Source organism: Talpa occidentalis, unplaced genomic scaffold, assembly GCF_014898055.3.
Source record: "Talpa occidentalis isolate TD23 unplaced genomic scaffold, MPIMG_talOcc4v2.1 talOcc4.16, whole genome shotgun sequence".
NCBI lineage: Eukaryota > Metazoa > Chordata > Mammalia > Eulipotyphla > Talpidae > Talpa > Talpa occidentalis.
In genome coordinates this window covers 21,169,879-21,192,073 of record NW_023601653.1, presented here as the reverse complement: position 1 = coordinate 21,192,073, position 22,195 = coordinate 21,169,879, and the positions used below count along the sequence as shown (strand labels likewise).

The 22,195-nt window shown below is 35.3% G+C and overlaps 1 protein-coding gene across 5 annotated transcripts in view; it reads right to left on the bottom strand.

The window, feature by feature from the left end:
- The window catches only part of ATP2B1 (ATPase plasma membrane Ca2+ transporting 1), a 121,322-nt gene that overhangs the window by 55,336 nt on the left and 43,791 nt on the right, over positions 1-22,195 (bottom strand). For 4 of the 5 annotated variants that reach the window (XM_054696143.1, XM_054696147.1, XM_054696144.1 and 1 more), the window contains exon 2: positions 9,754-10,179. In XM_054696143.1, coding sequence (XP_054552118.1) covers positions 9,754-9,961 — 208 coding nt within the window. In that variant the 5' untranslated portion in view covers positions 9,962-10,179. Of the gene's footprint in view, positions 1-9,753; positions 10,180-18,483; positions 18,505-22,195 lie in introns of those variants that run through there. The other variant, XM_054696146.1, reaches the window with a different exon arrangement.

The following is a 22,195-nucleotide window of genomic DNA, read 5'->3' as shown; positions in this document are numbered from 1 at the left end:
ATAGTGAAAGACTTTGATTTTTCACTCTTAATTACTGAAGAACAATGAAAAATTAATCTACTTCGAGTTCTAAAAATTTCTCCACAGAGATATATGCTGTACTTGTGCAAGTCACAAAACACAGAGAATTTAGGATGTCCTTTCTTTCAAGTTTTACTTTTCGGATTCATTTCCAATTGAAGAAATGCTACTGACTGCACCTACTGTCACTGTAAAAGAACAAGTATACTGTCAGACAAAATATTTCTTAGTTGGAACTAGACAGCTATGAGGAAAAAAGAGTTATACTAATTTTGCCTTTCTTTCACCCTATCAAACAAGTCCTCCTCTAATTTAACCTCAACCGATCCTGTCAAACTTAGACATATCATAGTTAGCTAATGCAAAATATGCAGACATACACATTATTGTGGAGGATATGAAAACACAGCCGTGACAAGTGCTATTTTTTTTCCTTAGTCTGTTCAAGAATATTAAAGACAGGGTAGAGACACTAGAATATGAATTTTAATTCACCATCAATTTAAATTTATAATTATTTATTAAGCTTAAATATTTTTTTTTTAACAAGAGCTCATTTCTAACAACAGGTGACTAAAAGTTCTCAGCTTTAAGTGTTTTAACTACTAATTTCAATGCAGAGGCAGACATAGAAGACAGAACAAAGAAAGTTGTTAGAATAAATGAAATTGTAATATAAACACTTAAAATAATTATTTTTTAAAATTTATTTTTATTTTTTTATTTGTTTGTGGGACCCTCACCTGTGGCCAGGGAACAAACTGGCACTGTAGAGGCTGCAGGCAGCCTCGCAGCCCAGTGCTCAACCACTGCGTCACCAGGGAGGCCCTTAAAATAATTATTTTTAAAATAATTATTTAAATAATTATTAACCACACTAAAGATAACAAAAGGATTCCAGAGAAAGTTTTCACTAGCAACTGTAACAGTCACTCCAGTGAATGGTTCAGAAGGCATTTTAAGATTCCTGATGACAAACAACTCATCAACTCAAAGTCATCAACTCAAATCTTCTAGAGTTGCAGGCTCTGAGACAGTCAACAAAAAGAAAGGGTGGTGGTAACTGTGATTGGGAAAAACAACATGAGAAAAAAAAAATCTAAATTATTATTTCAAATCCACACAACAGTTTCTCCAAAGTATAGGGGCTATGCCCCCCATTCACAGATGGGTGCTGTTGGGGGAGTCAATGTGGTGAGGTTGCCAAGAAACAAAATTTGTTTTAAGGAACTATACTTTGAGATATTCTAAGATCATGTGCTTGTTGCTTTTCAAATTACATGCCCTTTATTTTACAGAAAGACAGTACGACACAATGGATAGTTTTTTTGTTTTATATTCTAATGCCCCTTACTAGCAAGACATTTTTTAAGTCTTCAATTTTGTCTAAGAAATTTGTTTGAAGATATTGGTTATATCAGTTTAACTCACATTAAACAGAGCCTATGATAAATTACCTATGTATAAAACCTGGTAGTTTTAAATATCACCACTTTAACTATAAAAATAATTGATCAAATCTTAACTTACATTGGTTATAACATGGAAAATATTTGATGCTAATGCAGCAAAGAATAAACAGCTAAAGGTAGCTTAAAAATACATCTTCGAGGTGGTTAAGGAAGTGAAAAAGCAGTAGGTCTTAAAGGTGGTTCTAATTTTCCTAAACTTAAGTCAAGAGTTTTGCAAAATAGTCTGTTCTCCCACATATATTTACTGAACATCTCAATGCTTCCAGGGACTGTTCTATATATTAAGTCAGTGTGAACAAAATGCATCCTACATTCAGCAAGTTTATTTTATACTGGAGGGAAAGACGTAAATAGACAATTGAAATAATATGGAGAGAGGATTGGCATTTATTTTACTTTCAGTGGAAACCATGATGTTTTAAAGCAGGGTAGTAATAACTAATCTGCCTTCTAGAAAGCTCATTTAAATTGTTGAGAAAAGTGAAGAGTGCAAAAGTGGATGAAAAAGACCAGCTACCAGCTGAGAGGTTGTCAGTACAAAGTAAGAGATGATGACGGCTTTTAGAAGTGGAAGCAGAGGGACTGGATCTGACAAGTATCCTGTAAGGAGCTTAGGCAGAACATGCTCAAGCACTGAAAGAAAGAGAGAATAAAGAATAATATCCAGATTTTTTTTTTTGTTGTTCAAACATTTGAGTGGGTAGGTGGTAGAGAATATACCAACACAACAGGCTTTGGGAATTGAAAACTTGGGTGGATAAAGTGACATAGGAGTCAAGGTTTTAAAGATTTAAACATGAGCTACTCATTAAACAATTAAGTGGAAATAACTAGTAGAGAGCTGGCTAGTTGTATTCAGAACTCAGGGAGAGGTCTGAGCTACAGAGACATCAACATACTGATGATTCTGGAGCCATGGGCCTGATCTGCACTCCCGGACCGCTAGAAGTAGTAGAGCAGGGCTGAGGTGAGCACCTTGGAGGACTCAAAAGTTTGTTGGTCAGATAGGGGAAGAGTCAAACTGAGAAGAAATAGTTTCTTGGGGGTGGGGGATACATACAAACAGGTTCATTAGTACTATGGAAGCCTAGAAAAGGAGAGTTTTAAATGAGAGAAAAAGGCAAAAAGAAGTTTAATAACAGGTATATGACTTGAATACATGACTAACTTGCGCGTGTGACTTCAGATACCACCTTAAACAGTTTAGTTAAGACAGAAAGACTTGAGAGGGTAGGGAGAAGATCAATTAGGGAACTAATCAGGGAGGATACAGTAGACAAAAGTATGCAGATTAAGTTCTGCCTTAGCAGAGTTTTTTAAAAGATGACAGAACTGACTGTATCAAATGGTGTTACAAGGTTGAGCAGGATAGAGACAGAGAATGGACAATGGGTTTTCCCTAGATGGAGGTTGATGACCTTGATAAGAAATCTTCCAAGAGTGGTATGGAACAAAGTCTGACTATAAAGAATTTAACACAAAATAGGAATGAGTGAGTGGAAACAGTGACTGGACTTTATTTTTTTCCAGGAGAGTGATGCTGTAAGCAGAAATAAAGCAGCTAAGGAGATTAAAAATGGGTAAATAAAACCTGCTTTGTTTTTTGAATGAGTGATATATATTGAGAAAATTTACTTACCAATGGAAATAATTAAGGAGAAAATAGAGCATTAATGATACAGGAAACAAAGGCTAGTGCTAGAATAAAGCCTATAAAAAGGCAAGAGGGACTGAATCCAGTGTGTGGGTATTAGCCTATCATAGATGCAGAAAGAGGCTTATACTGTGAGCAAGGAAAAAAGTAGTTTGTGAGAAGAGATAATAGTTAAGCTGGTAGAACTAACATGATTACACAATCCTAGTTTTAAAAATAAAGATATGATATCAAAGCATTAAGAATATTATGTGAATAAATATAGTAAGAAATCTGCCTAGTCCTACTGGCTCAGCTGAGGACAGTGCAGTGGCAATGAGGTCAGGGCGTGACTGATCTTATGGCCCACTTAGCTTCACAAAGAGAAAATATATTCCAAAAGCAGCCTCAGAATTATATGCTTTTGGAGTCAAGATCCATCACTGTGGGAAGTAAAAAACCCTATTATTCTATGAATAATGAAACAATGGATCTTTACATTTGAAAAGGTCATATTATGGGATAAAATGCAAATGTGATCAATAGCAAATGCAAGCAATCAAATGCAAGTTCAATCAATCTTGAACTTTTACAAGAAAATGTAGCTTCTAAATGACTGGGATTAATACAATCATATCTCAATTTAGGAATGGAATGGGGGTGTGATACTGGAATGCAGCTAGGTTTACTTAAAATCATGGTAAATACACAGAAGATACTATAGCCTTTCCAAATTCTAAACTTGAAATTAATGCTTGTGTTTGTGTGTATGTATGATGAGAGAGTGTGTGCACGCGAGCAGGTACAAGCACACATGCACAAGCCAACAGGAGACAGACAGATGGTGGTGGGGGCAGCAGCCACTCTGACTTCTCCAGGTAAAGGCCACAGGAAAACAATCAGAACTAAAAAATGAAAGTTTATGTCTATGTGTACTGTTCTTGGGAAAGGGTCTTAACATTAAATTATCAATTTTAAAAGAGAATGCCCCCAATATTTAAGAATCATTGGTCTGAAGTCAAACATATATTAATACCTGAATATACACCATAGGGCAGACACTGATAGGCACTAAACATACAAAGGAAAGTGAATCAGGCTCCATACCCTTCTGTGGCACTTGCCCTCAAGGAACTCACAGTTTGGTGGAGGAAACTGACAAGTCACAAGTTAATCACAACCCAGTGTGTGATTAACTCAAAATTACGCAATGCTGCAAACGCTGAGATGAGATTAGAGAGGTAAGCAGAAGCCAGATCACAAGAAAATTTGTTAAACTAAGTGACAAGTCTGAAGTTTAAGGGCAATGTGAAATCACTGCCAGCTTTAAGCAAGAAATCATCAGGCAGCATAAAGGCGACAGGAAAAGATGCCAGTTAATATGTTGCTAATGAATTACTGCAAGGGAAGACATTGGCCTTGACCAGAGTAAATGGAGATAGAGAAAAGCAACCCTTTATAGTTAAGAGAAGTTATGGTATGCAGGTCTTGTCTACCAAGTTGAGTCAGAATTGGTAAAAGATTCCTGTTAAAATCAAGGCCACCTAGCAAGGCTGACAACAGTTTCACCGGTAAAGGGGGAGAGGGAAGAAGTATATTTTCAGAAGGGAAAGTCTGGAAAGAGTAAAAAAAAAAAAGGTGATGATGATGTCTAGAATACCAGGGTTTCAGGACCAAAGCTTGGGGAAAAAACCTGAAGTGGCACTATGGATGTGGGAATCACTAGCATCCAGGTTTAAAAGTGGATAACACAACTTAGGGAGAAGGCACCGACAAAGGCAGATGTACAGAAGCCTCGGCCCACCTAAAAGATATCATTGAGACTAATGAGACTAGTCAGATATGAGGAATGAAAACCTTACAAGTATAATGTTATGAAAGCAGAAGAGAATGCTTTGAGGAAGAAATGTCTACTGTATTCAGAGAAAACTGCATTTAAAAAAACTCTAAAGTCATGCTAGTTTAAGTATTATCAAGATGTGCAACTTTAAAAAATAACATTTATGCTACAAAGAGAAGTGGTCAATGTTACAACTATCTTCAAAAGAATTCATAAGCAAAGAACACTGGAGACACCAGAGCAGGTATGTAATTCTCTAACACAGCAGTAATAATTTCTAGTCAAAGTTAAATATCAAATAGTACATTGCTATAAAGATATCAATGGTAAACTCTATGCAAGTATTAAAACAATTGTGGCTAGCCATTACATCCTTGCAAAATGCCCAAAAGGGCTGTGCCAACCTGTGTAACCAAGCACATCTATCAGGGCATTAGAGCATTCTTGTAGTAGCTTGTAAGTCAATGATAATTTAGCCATGTTCTTGGTAAAAGGCTGATTTTAATCCAGAGTTAGATTTTTAATATATTCTATATTTAAATATGTTAGAACACATATATTTCCACATACGTTAATTTCATTTTATCACACGATGAAGGCAATGGTCAAAGCACTCTATCATTAGACAGTCCTACTTCTAGAGTGCAAATAGAAACTGCCACTGAAACATAGAATCATCAGCCAGGACAATTACAGTTGCCTCAACCCCACTTCCTACCACATGCCTCTTTTATTTCTCTCTAACCCTGTTTCCTTTTGTCTTTTTTCCTCTTCTACCTAATTTTAGCAATCACAACATAAAAAGCTTAGTGTCTCATCTGCTTCCTTACCTTTTATAAGTCCATGGAGCCATACCTCTTACAAGTATCGCTCAGTACCTGTCTTCAATTTTTATGATTTTTATCTTTTGTTTAATGAAATACTACTGTACAATAAACATGATACTGGGCCTCCCCGGTGGCACAGCGGTTGAGTGCTGGGTTGCGAAGCTGCCCGCAGCCTCTGCAGTGCCGGTTTGATCCCCGTCTGCTCCCTGGCCACCGGAGGAGGGTCCCACATGGCGCACAGACCTCTCCTGCCGCCCGCTGCTCCCCTCAGCAGTGTACTTTGGTCCTTCTGCCTGCTCTGCTCCCCGCTCTGGCTCTGGTGAATTCTCTCACCCTCCCACGCTTCTGACTGTACCTAGTGCTTATATAAATAATAAATAAATCTTTTTTAAAAACAAAAACAAACAAACAAAAAACATGATAGCAGGGTTACAGATCTGTGTTCTAGAAATCTTATTAGAAAGTCTATTCTACCACTCAATGTAAAATGTAATACAGTTAACACATAAACACAATAAAATGGAAAAGATACCAAAAGCTAGTGCAAAAACAAAAGGATCAAGAAATGTGAACTAGAACAAGAATAAGAAAGTCAATGTAGAAAAACAATGAAGACAGAGAACACAAAAACTGTAGCGGTAATTTTATGCTATTAGGAAGTTGCAAGCATGTTATTTTGGCATGAAAGTTAACATTCTTGGATTCCAAGGACCTCAACCAGGGGCTTATGCTAATAGATAAAGCTAAAAATGAGACGTTACAAAGCCTCAACTCCAGTTAACCTTGAAATAAATAACTTCCAATTATTTTAAGAGTGAGTATTTACTGGGTAAAATATGTAACATTTTTGTGCTGTTGGTTCGTTGGCTGTAAAATAGGATAAAGTTGTTGTGAGAATAAAATCAGTTAATTTTTATAAATTCTAATAACCAACCTGGCACAAAGAGTTATACAAGGGTAACTTACCATCCTTGTAGTGGCTGTTCTTAAGAAAAACTTAAGACTTTATTACAGTAATCGAGTATCAACAACTTCAATATTGGATTTTCCTCATCTCACTTTGAAGTACCTATCATGAACACACTAAACATTTCATTTACTTGTCTTGTGAATTTGTCTCCCACATGTAAAATTATGGCAGAGATTTTTGTTGTATTCATGGATATGTGCTCAGAGCCAAGGAAAGTGCCTGCCACATAGTAGATACCTGCTGAATACAATATTCTACCAATTCTAAGGTACAAATGTTCTTACTTTTTATTAACATCTCTGAAGTTGGGAGGCACATCAATTTGCACTTATAATTATCTTACAATTGTAACTGCCAACACTAATTCTTCTTTCAAAGAGGCTATAAAATATATGACAATTAACAACCTAGGTCTGGTGAAAGACTGTGTCAATGAATGAATTAATGAATAAAAAGAACTAAGGGGAATGTCAAACTTTAATATGAACTAGTCAAAATTCATATACTTTGAAGAATCTTTTTAATTTTCCTTTTCCGTGACTATAAGCAGGTAATACTTACAGGATACTTGTTGTCTAGATAGATCATTTTCTTGGACACTGAAACTCCTAACTGTTCCTGATGATTTACTTACTATTATTTGTCTAGTTGATCAGTGACAAATGTACATTAGCTCTGGAGTGAATTACTTATAAATGAAACTATCTTTTGGAAATAATACTCCTACGAAGACTGTTTTTATTATTCTTACAACTACACACAAATAAAGTTATTACAATTTTTTTCATATAATTTCAAAATGACAAACTATATATATATAAACAGTGAAGACAACAGTTTATACAAATTTTTCAAAGCACAATACTTGGAAGAAAATAAGTTGTTTTTTTTTTTTTTTTTTTTTGTGGGACCCTCGCCGGTGGCCAGGGATCAAACTGGCGCTGCAGAGGCTGCAGGCAGCCTTGCAACCCAGCGCTCAACCGCTGTGCCACCAGGGGAGGCCCTGAGTAAGAATTTTTAAGACTAAGTGAATTGCACAGGATACCAAGAATACACAAAAAATTTTAGTATTGAGTGTTTCTGAAGATCATCAACAACTTCCATCATGTTGTTAAATGAGGGTATAAAACCACTCCTTCCCAAAATTTTAAAAACCACTGTACTGTACTGGATAAAAAGTTGTCAGTTACCTTAAAAAACTTCATTAATTAAACCAAAATTAATGTAAGGAGTACTGCCCAAAATAACAGCGCAAAAGAAACTGCAGTGCAAACTAACGAGAGTCCACTAAAAGTGAGAATGCATCATGGAAAAGTGTTTAGAAAAACAAGAATTCTGATTAATAAGAGAGAAATACCAACATATGGATGGGAGAAACACAGTTAAATGTAGATTTAATACTGAAGTTCAAATTAAGTAGTTATACTGAAGGTTTTTTATACTGGCAATGTGGTGATGTACCATGTAACAATTAAGTTTTAGATAAATGTAGTAAGTACATGAGGTTGAATTAATGAAGCTACCAACTGAGATATTAATGTGCAAATTTCTAAAATGGCTTAGTTAGCTAGTATCTCAAAGTGGTTTTACAAAATGAACAAGTTCTGAATTTTGTCAAATTACTATCTATCAAAGATCATTTCCTCAGTCCCCAAATTTACACCAACAACAGGGATCCCAGCTATCTTAAAATGATACAGCATATTCAAGGTATAACAAAGAAGTCCATTTTTCTAATGGTTTGGACTTGAGAAAAAGATACAGAATATCTGGAAGAGTTAAGAGGTACGGTAGAAAAAGAACATTCCCAAAATGTTAGCAGAAGCAGCCCTTTTATGATATATATGTGTAAATCTAATACTGCTTCATTAAAACAATTAAAACTCCAAGCAGATTTATATAAATTTTTTAAAGAAGCTAGGGCTATGATTTAAAATATATTAATAATTTTTGACATAACTTTTTGCTATTAAAATTTTATCATAAATAGTAACAAGGCACAAGATGTATCAGGAAAAAATGTCAAGAAAAATATTTCTGCATAATTTTCTAGACTTGCCTTTGGAATACATAGTAACATACTTTAAAGTTTCAACATTAATTATTTCCCACACTACTAAAATAAATTGTAATCACCAAACATTCATCTTCATGTATACTCCTCTCCTTTCGTTTGAAATTTAGGAATGTCTTCCTTGGAAGTTCCTAACCCTAATTTCATGTGCAACATGATCAATATATAAAAGGCCATCCGTCTTAAATATCCCTTTTAAATAATTTCAAATACCATAAAAACAAAAAGAAATTATAATGAATTTTCCTTTCCTGATTCTCACAAAAAAAAAAAAAAAAAAAAACCAGTACAAATAAACAATTATGTTTCTTTAAACACAGGGAAATTGAACATGATTCTAAGATTTAAAACTGTTAAATTAAAGGGAATGTCTGCAAAGTCAAATGCCCCCCTCACCCCCGCAAAAAAACAAAACAAAACAACAAAAACAAAAACCCAACAACTGTCTTTCTAATCTATTCCCTTTGCTTAAGATGTTCTGAACAAATTATCAAACGTTTAGGTTAAAAACAGCTCAGTTAGTTACCGGCAGTGACAAGTATTTTAAGCCACCTGGCAAAATGAAGGTTAGCAGGTTTATTTCCACTGAACCCTCTGGAGGCTACCAAGCATGATTCCATCCTCTACAGCTGGAATGGAAAGACAATCTTGCTACAGTAAACAAGCAGCAATAATATGTACAACAGTAGAAAATATTTCCTCCTACCGAACTAAAATATATAAATTAATCTGCAACATTACTTTTTGATCTAGTTACTTTAACTGCACCAATATGAGTAAACCTATCTTTAAATTCACTAAAATTATGACACAATAATACACTAGCTAGCCAAGACAATGTAAGTGTGTTTGTTTATGAGTCAAATACACAGTAATCTCCACACAAATGACTAAAAATGAACACAATAAAACTCACCTTCATTAGGAGATGTTTTCAACCTGGTACAAATTCCATAGACATCTCCATAGCTTTCCTGGATTTTTCGTAATGCATCTGTAGACCTGAGCTCCATGAGAGCCCGCAGTTCTGCGAGCGTAATTCCAAAGTCTCCATCATGATTAGCTTCCTTCAAAGAGTTTTTTACTCCACCATAAGCAACTGAGTTGTTAGCCATGTCGCCCATTACAAGTATAATTTATTAGAAGGAAAATGTTTCCCAAAAGACTCTAATTTTCACTTGATATATTTCCAAGATGAAAATCCTTTAAATATGAAAATCTTTCTTAAGCCAAACACTCATTGTCTAACTTTGTAAAGCAGCATCAGCAGCATTTCCCAGAGAAGTATCTTGACCTTTGGCCCATGACTAGTTTCTTCACGTCAATCACGAGATACACACATCTGTAAGAAAAAAATATTTAAAAATAAGTAAAATCCATCTTAGCATATTATACACATAAGCACACTTTCCAACTGTCATGAAGGAGCTAAACACAGTACATCCTTAAATTATAAAAATATATTTTAACTAGTCACGTAACTTTAAAATATTTTGCATGACAAAAGACCAAAGTCTAACTTACTAAATAAAATTGTATACCATAAGACATTAGATCTCACATTAGTAACTGCATTTCACACAACTTAATTTTATAAACCATTCAACATTACTGATATTAATAGTTATCATTAAGCACTTATGTTCCAAGCTTTATGCTAGTTGCTTTAAATTCATTTAATCATCACAATTTAATCCCATGAGGTGATATTACTCCTTACTCTACTGAGAAGAGTAAGCCTCAGAGTAATTGAGGAGTTTCTGCACAGCCAACAAATGCCTCAAATGGATGAGCTGGGATGTTTCCAAGTCCATGTTCCTTCTGATACATGGACTTCTCTCTCCAAACCTTTCATTTCTAATAGTCCCTAGAAGGGCAAAAAGTACAATAAACCCTCTAATATGCTTTCCTATGACTCTCCTTGGCCACTCTGTGATGGCACCATCTTTTGACTTCTTAAAACTACGATCCACAAATGAATTGTATCAAATGTCACTGCCTCAAGTCTCCCATGACCAGCTATCTAAAGAAATTCTTTACCCCTTATTCTTTCTGGTACTTTATTTTCCTTGCTGGCCTTTATTATCTGATATTGCCTTGTTTATTTATTTCCCGCTACCTACGATATTGGTGCTGAATGCAGAGCATGGGTTTGTTCATTACTACCATCCTGAGAACCTAGAACTCTGCCAGGTATATGGTTGACACTCAGTTAGGTATTAGAGGAATAAGATACATTAAATTTCTCCACTTATACTACAAAAGGTAAGTGTTCAACTCTTCTTTGTCCATATATGTACTTTTAATAATCGCCTCAAAATCAATGAACCCAACACTGAATTCATATTATTCCATAATGAGAGAATTCTCTTCCCCAGTCAGATGGGCTCAAAATCTTATATCAACTTTTATTTCATCCACTGGAGTTTCAGTCAGTTACTGAATTTAGTTAATTATTCTTTTGAAAAGCCTCTTCTTTTATAACTTTTTCTTCCTGTTCTTCAGAAGTCCCCCTACATAAATTATAATCACTACCTCCCCTTTGCCCCCTACTCCAGATTCTCCCCCTTTGCTAGTTTCTCCTACATCTAATCCATTGTGCACCTGTTTTTTTTTTTTAAATAGGCCATATTTTTAAAAACATGCCACCATATGTAAATTTAGAAGATGAAAATACAGTTCTATTGCTCATACCTGTTTGGCATTCATGCTGTTTTACTTTACCCATTAAACCTCTTTGCCCTAAATATCTGCCTCCCCTGTATGTAATAAAGAAAATATTTAATGATTAGGAGCTAGAAATGCAATGAATCTTTAGCTATTAAATTGTTATGAGAATGTTTGCAAATCATGTTATGTGGTTTTCTCATAGGTGATGTTTAAAATCACCTACCAGGCTTATCAAAATATAGATTGCTTGGCCTCATTTCAGAGTTTTAGATCAGGTAGGATTAGGGTGGGTGCTATAATTTGCTTTTTCAACAGATTTTTACAGATTCAGGATGTACACAATGAGAACCACTGGAGAGAAGAATAGTCAAAAAACTGAATTCACACCAGCTGGTTGAGGATGGGCTGGTAAACTAAAAGGTTGCTTGACTTGGGATAAATATGCAAGGATATGATAGCTATGGATTTGGAAAATATTCTTTTTCCTTTCATTGTCTCCTTCCCCCCACATCACAAAACTTTATGCATGTGCAATTATTACCAACTTTACTCATCTGGGCACACAGTGGGTTCTCTCCTACTCACACATTAATTATTATAATAATCTATTTTTTTTTAAAATGGAGAGTAGTTATTTGATAATTTCCCTGAGTTTCCATTCCCAACATCTGCTGACTTCTAAACATACCTGTCCTAAAATGTAATTTGTTTGACAGATAAAATAATTAACATTCATAAGTTTGTGTGTTGGGGGCATGTATGTCAACATTCCTCTGGTTCCTACAAAGAGGAATTTTCCTTGACAACTTCTGGCCTCCTAACCCACCAATTTCCACTAAATTAAAATGAAATGCCTGACAGATTTCCTGCATAGCAACTAGATATATGCAGCCTCTTCACTTCTTGCATGCTATTGGGAGCCTCATGCACTCTTGTCCATGCTACTAAGGGACACAGGGAATAAATTACTATTTCATTCTAGGTCTAATATTTGAAAACCATTATTATCACACAAAAAGTAACCCCTTCATTTCAGCTTTGGCAGTAGTAAAACTGTCACTTTTATTCCTATGTGCCAGTCTTTCTCTTTTCTCTTGACAGAACTCAAGCGAGAGGAAACAGGTGGTATTTATTGGATGCCCTTAAATTTCCAAACAGAGATACAGAAGTTGAAATGGAAGTTTTGCGTTATCCAACACATCAACAAAAAGAAATATAAAAACCATATGATAATATCAATAGATGCTGAGAAAGCTTTCGACAAAGTGCAACACCCATTCATGATAAAATCCCTTGAAATTCTTGGGATACAAGGAACATACCTCAACATCATAAAGGCCATCTATGACAAGCCAACAGCCAGCATCATTCTCAATGGTGAAAAGCTGAAAGCAATTCCATTAAGATCTGGAACAAGACAAGGATGTCCACTCTCACCACTGCTTTTCAATATAATACTGGAAGTCCTAGCCAGGGCAATAAGACAAGAGAAAGACATCCAAGGAATCCAAATAGGAAAAGAAGAAGTCAAACTATCACTATTTGCAGACGATATGATATTATACATAGAGAACCCCAAAAACTCCACAGAAAAGCTAATTCAACTCATCAATCAGTTCAGTAAAGTGGCAGGATACAAAATCAACATGCAAAAGTCAGTAGCCTTCCTATACACAAACAATAAATCTGAAGAAGAAGAAATAAAAAAAACCATCCCTTTTGTTATTGAAACAAAAAAAATCAAATATTTGGGAATAAATCTAACAAAAGAGATAAAGGACCTATACAAAGAAAACTATAAAACACTGTTAAAAGAAATAGAAGAAGACACAAAGAAATGGAGAGACATCCCCTGCTCGTGGATTGGAAGAATAAACATTATTAAAATGGCCATCCTTCCAAAAGCAATATACAGATTCAATGCTATTCCAATCAAAATTTCAATGTCATTCTTCAAAGAAATAGAACAATTATTGATGAAATTCATATGGAATCACAAAAAACCCCGAATAGCCAAAGCTCTCCTGAAAAAAAAAGAAGGGAATGGAGGCATTACACTCCCAGACTTCAAACTATACTACAAAGCCATAATCATCAAAACTGCATGGTATTGGAACAAGAACAGACATACAGACCAATGGAATCGAATAGAAAATCCAGAAATAAATCCACAGATTTATGGTCAACTAATCTTTGACAAAGGAGCAAAGACTATGCATTGGAGCAAAGAAAGTTTGTTCAATAAATGGTGCTGGGAAAACTGGGTCGCTACATGCAAAAGAATGAAGCTTGACCACTACCTCACACCATACACAAAAATCAACTCAAAATGGATTAAAGAACTAGACATAAGACCTGAAACCATAAAATATATAGAAGGAAATATAGGCGAAACACTACGTGATCTGCACATCAAAGACATCTTTACAGACACATCACCCAAAGCAGTGATAGTGAAGGCAAAGATAAACAGCTGGGACTACATCAAATTAAAGAGCTTCTGCACAGCAAAAGAGACAATAACAAAAACAAAGAGAAACCCCACCAACTGGGAGAACATTTTTGCACCCAACACTAATGATAAAGGACTGATCACAAAAATCTGCAAAGAGCTGATGAGACTCAGCAACAACAAAGAAAATAATCCAGTCAAAAAATGGGCACAAGAGCTAAAAAGAAACTTCTCTGAAGAGGAAATGCAAATGGCCAACAGGCATATGAAAAAATGTTCAACATCACTTGCCATCAGGGAAATGCAAATCAAAACTACCATGAGATACCGTCTTACACCAGTGAGAATGGCACATATTAAAAAAACTAGCAACAACAAATGCTGGCGAGGGTGTGGAGAAAAAGGAACTCTTCTGCACTGTTGGTGGGAGTGCAAACTGGTCCAACCACTGTGGAGAGCTGTGTGGAGATTTCTGGACCTACTAAACATAGAGCTTCCATATGATCCAGCAATTCCACTCCTAGGTATTTACCCAAAGGACACAGAAACATCAATTCCAAAGAACACCTGCACCCCTATGTTTATAGCAGCACTGTTTACAATAGCTAAGCTTTGGAAACAACCCAAATGCCCAAAAATAGATGACTGGATCAAGAAGATGTGGTACATATATACCATGGAATATTACTCAGCATTCAAAAAAGATAAACACATGCAATTTGCAGCAACATGGATGGCGCTGGAAGGGATCATGCTCAGCGAAATAAGCCAGAAAGAAAAAGAAAAATACCGGATGGTCTCACTCATAGCAGGAATCTAGAAAACTTAAATAAGGGACCAGGAAAATGAATAAATATAAGAAAGTGAAAATCAAAATCAACAAAAAACTATGAACCAGAGACAATTTTAGGGGGGCGGGGGCGGGAGGGGAGGGATTGGGGTCAGAATGGGGGGGCTGCAATTGTATGGGAATATAACAATAAAATTTATAAAAAAAAAAAAAAAAAAATGGAAGTTTTGTAGGTAAAAAAAAAAAAAAAAACAAAAAAAAAAAAACATACTAATTTATACAATATTTGTTTGCCATCTTAACATTCTTTCCTCCCATTTCTCGGCAATAGCACTACATGTTGTTTAGGGATCAATTCTTGAAGTAGTCTGTATGAAGTGCCATCCACATCTTCAGATAAGCTCTTGGTTATAATGACAACTTGCTTTGGAATGTGCATGTGACCCAACAAAGGCCAATAAGACAACAATGAAGCTGCTGTGACTGTGGGGCAGAGACTGGTTTCTTATGGAACTTGTGTGGAAAGCCTCTTCAAAAGGATCAAAAAGGACAGAGGGAGAGACAGGAGAGCGACTACTGTTATTGCTGCATCATTTGAAGCTCTTGGTCAATCAATTCCTGAAGTCTGATCTGTCCCTGATATTTTCAGTAACTTAGCCTAAGTTCCTTTTTCGAGGTTGGGTTTTCTATCACTTGCAACCCATAGGGCTTTGCCAAGTACATGATTACCAGTCATGTTTACTTTAAAGGAAGGAAAATCCAAGCAAAAGCACAAAATGCAAATGAACCCTACAAAAAAGTGGACTATCTGAATTACTGATTACTTACAAGTTACAAGTAGTCTGTTTCTAGATCTACAGCCTCTCCCACTATTTTCCTTTCTATCTTCATGCTGCCCTTCCATTCACCTAACTGGTGGATTCACAAAAATGCAGGGCCAATGAAGTTCTGTTTTTTACTTGTTAGTTCCAACATGACAAGAGAGAAACACACTATTTGGAACTGAGAGACAACAGAAAGGAGGACTTTTAATCTTGCTTCTTTGTTCTCTAAAAGATTCTGATCTTCTATTTGAAAAGTTTTAAAAATGCTAAATGGAAACTGAGGCCCCCAAAGAGGGAGATTTTAAAGAAATCATATAGCTTCTCTACCTAAGACCTATTGGCCTATGTAACTATCCCAGAATCCTTAGATGATGTCTGTGATCAAGTAACTGTTGACAGTCTTTGAGGGATTACAGAGAAAGACAAAGATGAGTTTAAGAACGAGTTGGACAAACATCATCTTTAAAAAGAATAAGATGGATTCTATCTGACACATAAGTTTTACTGTGAATGGGCAGTGCCCCAGAAGAGCACAAAAGGATGATTGTGAGTTCCCAGTAATGAGTAGAGCTAATAAAGAGACAGCTTTGTTAATTATACAATTTTAATTCCTTCTTTCACAGGGTTACTTGACTTATAGATCATAGAAAGTTTGAAGTAGAAGTTATCTAGACTTAACAATGATAACAACAAAATCACACATTAAAAAACCTAACAAAAATAAAGAATAGTTAAGGAAATTATGGAATGAAATAAGGAGCTGGATGTAACATGGACCTCTAAAAGTGATTATTATATAATCATTCCTGCAGAAAAGATAATATATTAGAACAAGAGGAACAATCTATAAGGTGTTTTCAAATGCATTACTGGGTTTCTAATTTCTAAAGACACAGAAGTTTTATTTATCCAATCTGTAGATAACGTAAAATTAAGTAAGTCAGCAAATATGTCAGATGACAGAATCCGGATCCAGAAAGACAGGTTAAATTTAATTGGCACAAAAGAATGGTCTCTTACATCTAATTCTCTAAACATAACTGGAGAAATATGACATATAAAAAAATGCAACAGTATAAATTCAAAGACAAAGCTTCAGTTTACTCAAAGTTTAGTCTCTATTAATAGGATGTTAATCCAGATGATGTGGTTTCCCCTCCCAACCCCAGAGCTGTCTTAGGCAGCAATAACAGGAGTCTAACATCTAACAGAGGTAACAGACCTACTTTGTGTTGAATAAACATCCCTATAATGTTACATGCTCATCTGTAAAATAGAGACTCAACAACAGTATACACCTCCTTAAATGTATTAATATACGTAAAACAATTTTAATTTAGTGTGGCTGTACAGTAAATGGTAAATACATGTTAGCTAATTTTTATTATTTAAGAATATCTATAGCTACACTGTGCAGAATATAACCTCTCCCTATATAGGGGAGCCCTCCACCCCCAAGCCACTTCAGATGAGAAATGCTTAAAGAAATAAAACTTCTAAACCTTGAAGAAAAGAGAATGCTGATAGTATAATGTAAATGAAATTCTGTTATAGAAAAAGCATACAATGGACCAAACACATAAAAAACATATAACAATGAAAGATAGGCACCAACTTTTGTTTGTATTATAAATAGACCCACTGAAGTTTGCACTAGTCAGGTCTGAATTACCATGAAATGTATCCCATCAAATACTTAACAAAGAGAATGATGAAAAAGCCAGGAAACCAGCCCACTGAAGAAATGGAAGGAATTTAGTCTAAAGGAGGAATGACATGATAACTACAAATATCTGAAATTTTGTAATGTAGAAGGCTGTATATATCCTATAGTGAACTAGAGGGCACAACTAGAATGAGAAGAAATAAAGTTTAACAGAGAGGTAGATTTTGGCTAAAAAAGTAAGGAATAACTTTTTAACAATAAATTATCCAAAATGGACAAATGAGTCTGCAACAGTTAATTTTATGTCAAGTGGACTGGATCACCAGTGGCTGAGATATTTAGCTAAACAGCTTTTCTGGGGGTACCTCTGAGGGTGTTTAGGGATAAGATTAGCACTCAAATAGGTAGATTAAATAAATCACTTTGCCCTTTATGTAGGTGGGCATGACCAGTCCAATGAGGGTCTGAATAGAGCAAAAGTGAGGGGGACTTTGCAGACCCTCTCTACTCAGTGGCTGAGCCGAAACATCACTCTTTCCCCATCCTCAGAGTGGGAATTATACCATTGGATTAGTCTCTAGTTCTCAGGCCTTCAAACTCAGACTGAACTAAACTTTTGGCTCTCCGGGGCTGTCAGTTAGTAGATGGCAAAACATGGAACTTCTGGGCCTCTGTAAATGCTAAGCAAATTGCTAATAATCTCATTATATATGTACTATTTATATATTATATATACATGCATTTTATATATAATATATATAAAAAATATATTCTTACTGATAGGTTTTGTTGTTCCAGAGAACCCTTAATATAGGTCCCTTATACCGAATTAGAACTCCATACCTTTTTGTGACAATTCTAATCTTTAAAAATCTATTCCTATTTTAAAAGGTAAGTATGAGTCCTAATGTAGTAAGTATGGCTTATATATGTAAGCAAGTGACTTCCTGTTCAGCAACCTATTTTCCATTAATCCTGTTCAGCCTTTAAAAATCAAGATTCCTTTTAGACAAGATTTATTTCAAAGATGACACATCCCAGACAGGAAAAGTTGTTCTTTCTTGTATATAGTACATTGTGGGAGCCTTTTAAAAATAGGGCCAGGCAAGCCACGGCAGAAAAATAACTTACTTTCTTCTTTAACCTCACCAGACAGTTGCATTGGGCTAAACTGCCTATATTCAAAATAGACAGCAAGACCAAGGATATCACGTTTGAAAAGTCTGATAAAAGTGAACTTCTACCTGTTTTTACTTTGTGAGACCTCCACCATCTGTTCCTTTCATTCCTTGTGACTCCTTCATCTGACCATTACATCTCATCTGTTACAGTGCCGACTTTCTCCCTCTGTAAAAGAAGCCCCCAACCTCTGTCCCTCCTCAGGACACTCTGGTGTTTTTTTTTTTAAATAATTTTTTTAAAAATTTATTTTATTTATATAAGAGCTGGGGTACAGGCCAGAGGTGCAGGAGGGTGAGAGAATTCACCAGAGACAGAGCGGGAAACAGAACAGGGAGATGGACCAAAGACACTGGGGAGGGGAGCAGCGGGCAAGACAGGAGAGGTGTGCTGCGCCATGTGGGAATCTCCCTGGCAGGCTGGGAATCAAACCAGAGCTGCAGAGGCTGTGGACAGCTGCACTCAACCCACTGTGCCACCGGGGTGGCCCAGGACACTCTGGGTTTCTAATGTAAATTCTGCGCTCCCAAAATTTCAATCATTTGATTCCAAGTAAATGCACTTTGCATTTTAATGGCCTCCTGAATTTCTAGATTAACATAAAGATACTACTTAAACTCAGTCATGCTAAATTTGGTCACCCTAAGCTTAGGAAAAATCATTTGATTTCAACCCTAAATTTAAATAAACTGGTAATAAATCAAAAGTAATTTGTTATAAACCAATCATTTCACTTAAAATCTCATCAGTCTTTTAAAATGCCCGTAGAGTCAACTACAAAGATTGCTAGGAAATCTTGATTTTTTTTCCCAAATCACTTTCAATTCTAGTAAAATTTCAAAAGGAAACAAAAAATTATACTCCTAAATCCGACTCTTCAATTTTCAAATGTTTACAGATTTTCTAACTACTTCAGTGCATGAGGTTACTTTCGATTTCACAGATTCTTTCTCAAGAAAATTCAAACAAATTTCTTAAGATAGCCACACTGAAGTAACTCATAGAACTGTCTTTGGGTTTTCATTTGATATACTGAAATAACTTAACATCTATTTACTAGCTTTATTATATATCTTAGTAAATTTTTTAAAAATCAAAGAATAATACTTACAAAGGAGCTTAATCCATGACTGATTCTATATGAACATAAACTATGCATTTGGGGTTTTGACAAAACAAATCCTCTAAAGACGGCTTATTTTCATTCACTTGTTAAGAAAATACTTGTTTAAAATTTGCTAAATCAAAATCAAATATTAACCATTAACAAATTTTAACAAGCCAGAACTTGTTAAAAAATGGTTACAAAGGAAATAACCCTAGAATTTAACAGCTAAGAGGGATGCTGGAGATCAAATCCAACTGCTCATTTTATAGCCAGTGAAACAAAACATGCATATTCATCTACTTCCAAAAAGGATAAAGATGTTTCTAATAAAGAAAGCAAGCATAAAACACTCACAAAATTATTCAAAAGAGTAAATGATCAAAACTTAAATCATGGAATAAATTGTAACAATGTATAGATTTTAAAAGTTTATCAGGGCAGTAACTGGCATTCTACTTCAAATGGATAATACTGATAACTGTTACATTATTTGATTAATAAAAGGCTAAGAACACTTAAGAAATCCCATTTTCTTGGTTGCTTTTCTTTAAACATAAAAAAATCAATTCAACTTCCTTTGTAGACAGGCAGTTGTCAGAAGAGGGATAAGTAAGCCTTTAAGCTGTTCCTCAATGTGGCTGCTACTGGCATTGACAGTGAGTTCTAGCTCATACATTAAAAAAACCAGTCAGTGTCTAAGTGTCACTAATCTGAAACTCTCCACCTTAAATGTCCTCTAGAGGGTTTGCAGTGTAACTACTACAGAACTACCTAAATTTAGGCCTGGTACATGGAAAATTTATTTATTTAAAGGCAGAAACACACCTTCTTCATCTTTGATGTCTATACTTTACAACAGTAAACAATGATCATTTAAATAGCAAAGTAAAATAAAACCTGATAACCCTATGTTTAAATATGCTATGCTAAGTGTATAATGAGTTAAGAGAAAGCTACAGAATTAGAGGAGTTTTCAAACTACCCTGGTATGCAAGATATATAAACTTAATTTTCCTTTAAATTCTTTTGAGACTATCAAGTATTTTGGATTTTCTAATGAATTATACAATGTTGTAATGTGGCAATAGTTTTTAACCGGAGTCCTAGATCCGTGAGGCTCTGCAAAGTACTAATAATAAACTTCAGTATTTCATAAAGCCTGGAGGAAAAGATGTACTTACTTGAGAAATAATGTTAGGGGTATAAATTAAATTTATACCAAATCAATATGCTTAATACAATTAGCAATTCTAAATAATAGAGAGGTAAAAATCTTACCGGTAAAGACTATTTAGTTAGAAAATCCTCATCTCACATCAAATCTGAATAGCTACCATGCTCCCTGAAATTTGCTCATTCTACTTTATTTCCTATTTAAGGACCAAACCATTTCGATCAAGCTTCACTGGTGCAGCACTGAAACTTCAAGGTGACCAATGACCTAAATCTAATGGGTACCTTTAGTCCCTCTTATCCGAGCAGCCTTTGCTATTTCTCACAACCCCCTCACTTTTTCTAGTGCTTTCTCTTATGCTGGATTCTTGCTCCTACCACACCTCAGTCCAAGCTGCTTGTTCTCACTTTCCACATCTTGAATAATTGTCAAGGGAGCCAGTGGGGAGGGAGGGACTGGGTGGCAATGCAATCCTGACCATAATTGTTTTCATCTGTTTTTTAGTCAGCGCCTGAGATCAGTTTATAGATAACAGCAAATTTTTATCTACATGTGTATTTACAAGGTTTACTTATTTTTTTCTTTTCTCATATTTCAGAATTTCACAATTCAATTAAAATGGTGAAACCACACTACAGCAGTTTGGCTCAGGGGAAGTGTGAATAAGCTTCCTTATCCTGGCCCCAAACACAGCTCCTATCCCCCCCTCCCAGCCTTTAGTCTGTAGAGAAATATGACAGTGCACAGCAGAACAGGTACTCTAAATTGGTGATTCATTTCTCCCCTTGGGGTAGTAAGAAAATTTACTCTGGTTTTTGATACCTGCCATTTCCAGCATAGATTATTTGCATATACCAACAAAGTACTTAATTACACAGAGTATATGATGAAAATTTTAAGGCTAGAATCACTTTATTCCAAACATTGACAACAGCTGTAGCTCTTAAAAAGAAGTCCTAATTTTGCAAGGTTGCACTTTCAAAGTGAAATTCCCCTTACCCCCCAAATACCCTCTGAATTTATAGAACCAGGATAAATTTAAAAGTGCTGAATCACGTAATCGATGATTAAAATCGCTTACGTGCTAATTCTACACAGTATGTATCAGTGTTTTCCAAACTTCAGTGTGCAGAAGCACCTGAAAGGCTCCAGGTTGCTGGGTGTCCATCCCAGTGTTTCAATGCAGTAACTGGAATAGGACACAAGAATTACCATTTCTAACAACTTCGCAGACAACAGTGCTGGAGGACCACTACTGTAGACAGTAAATATGCCTTCAACTCTTGACCAAGGAACAAACTGTTGGATTACCAGCTTACTCCAAAACTTCCCAACAATAATATAAGCCAATTACCTGTGGTTCTTTATTATATTATTCTTAATTTGTATGAAAGTAGATCATATTCTAAAAATACTGAGTTGCATCTTTAAATTGTTATAATTTTAAATGGAAGTATATTGATCTTTTTCCTACTTAAAACTGTATTCTACAAAC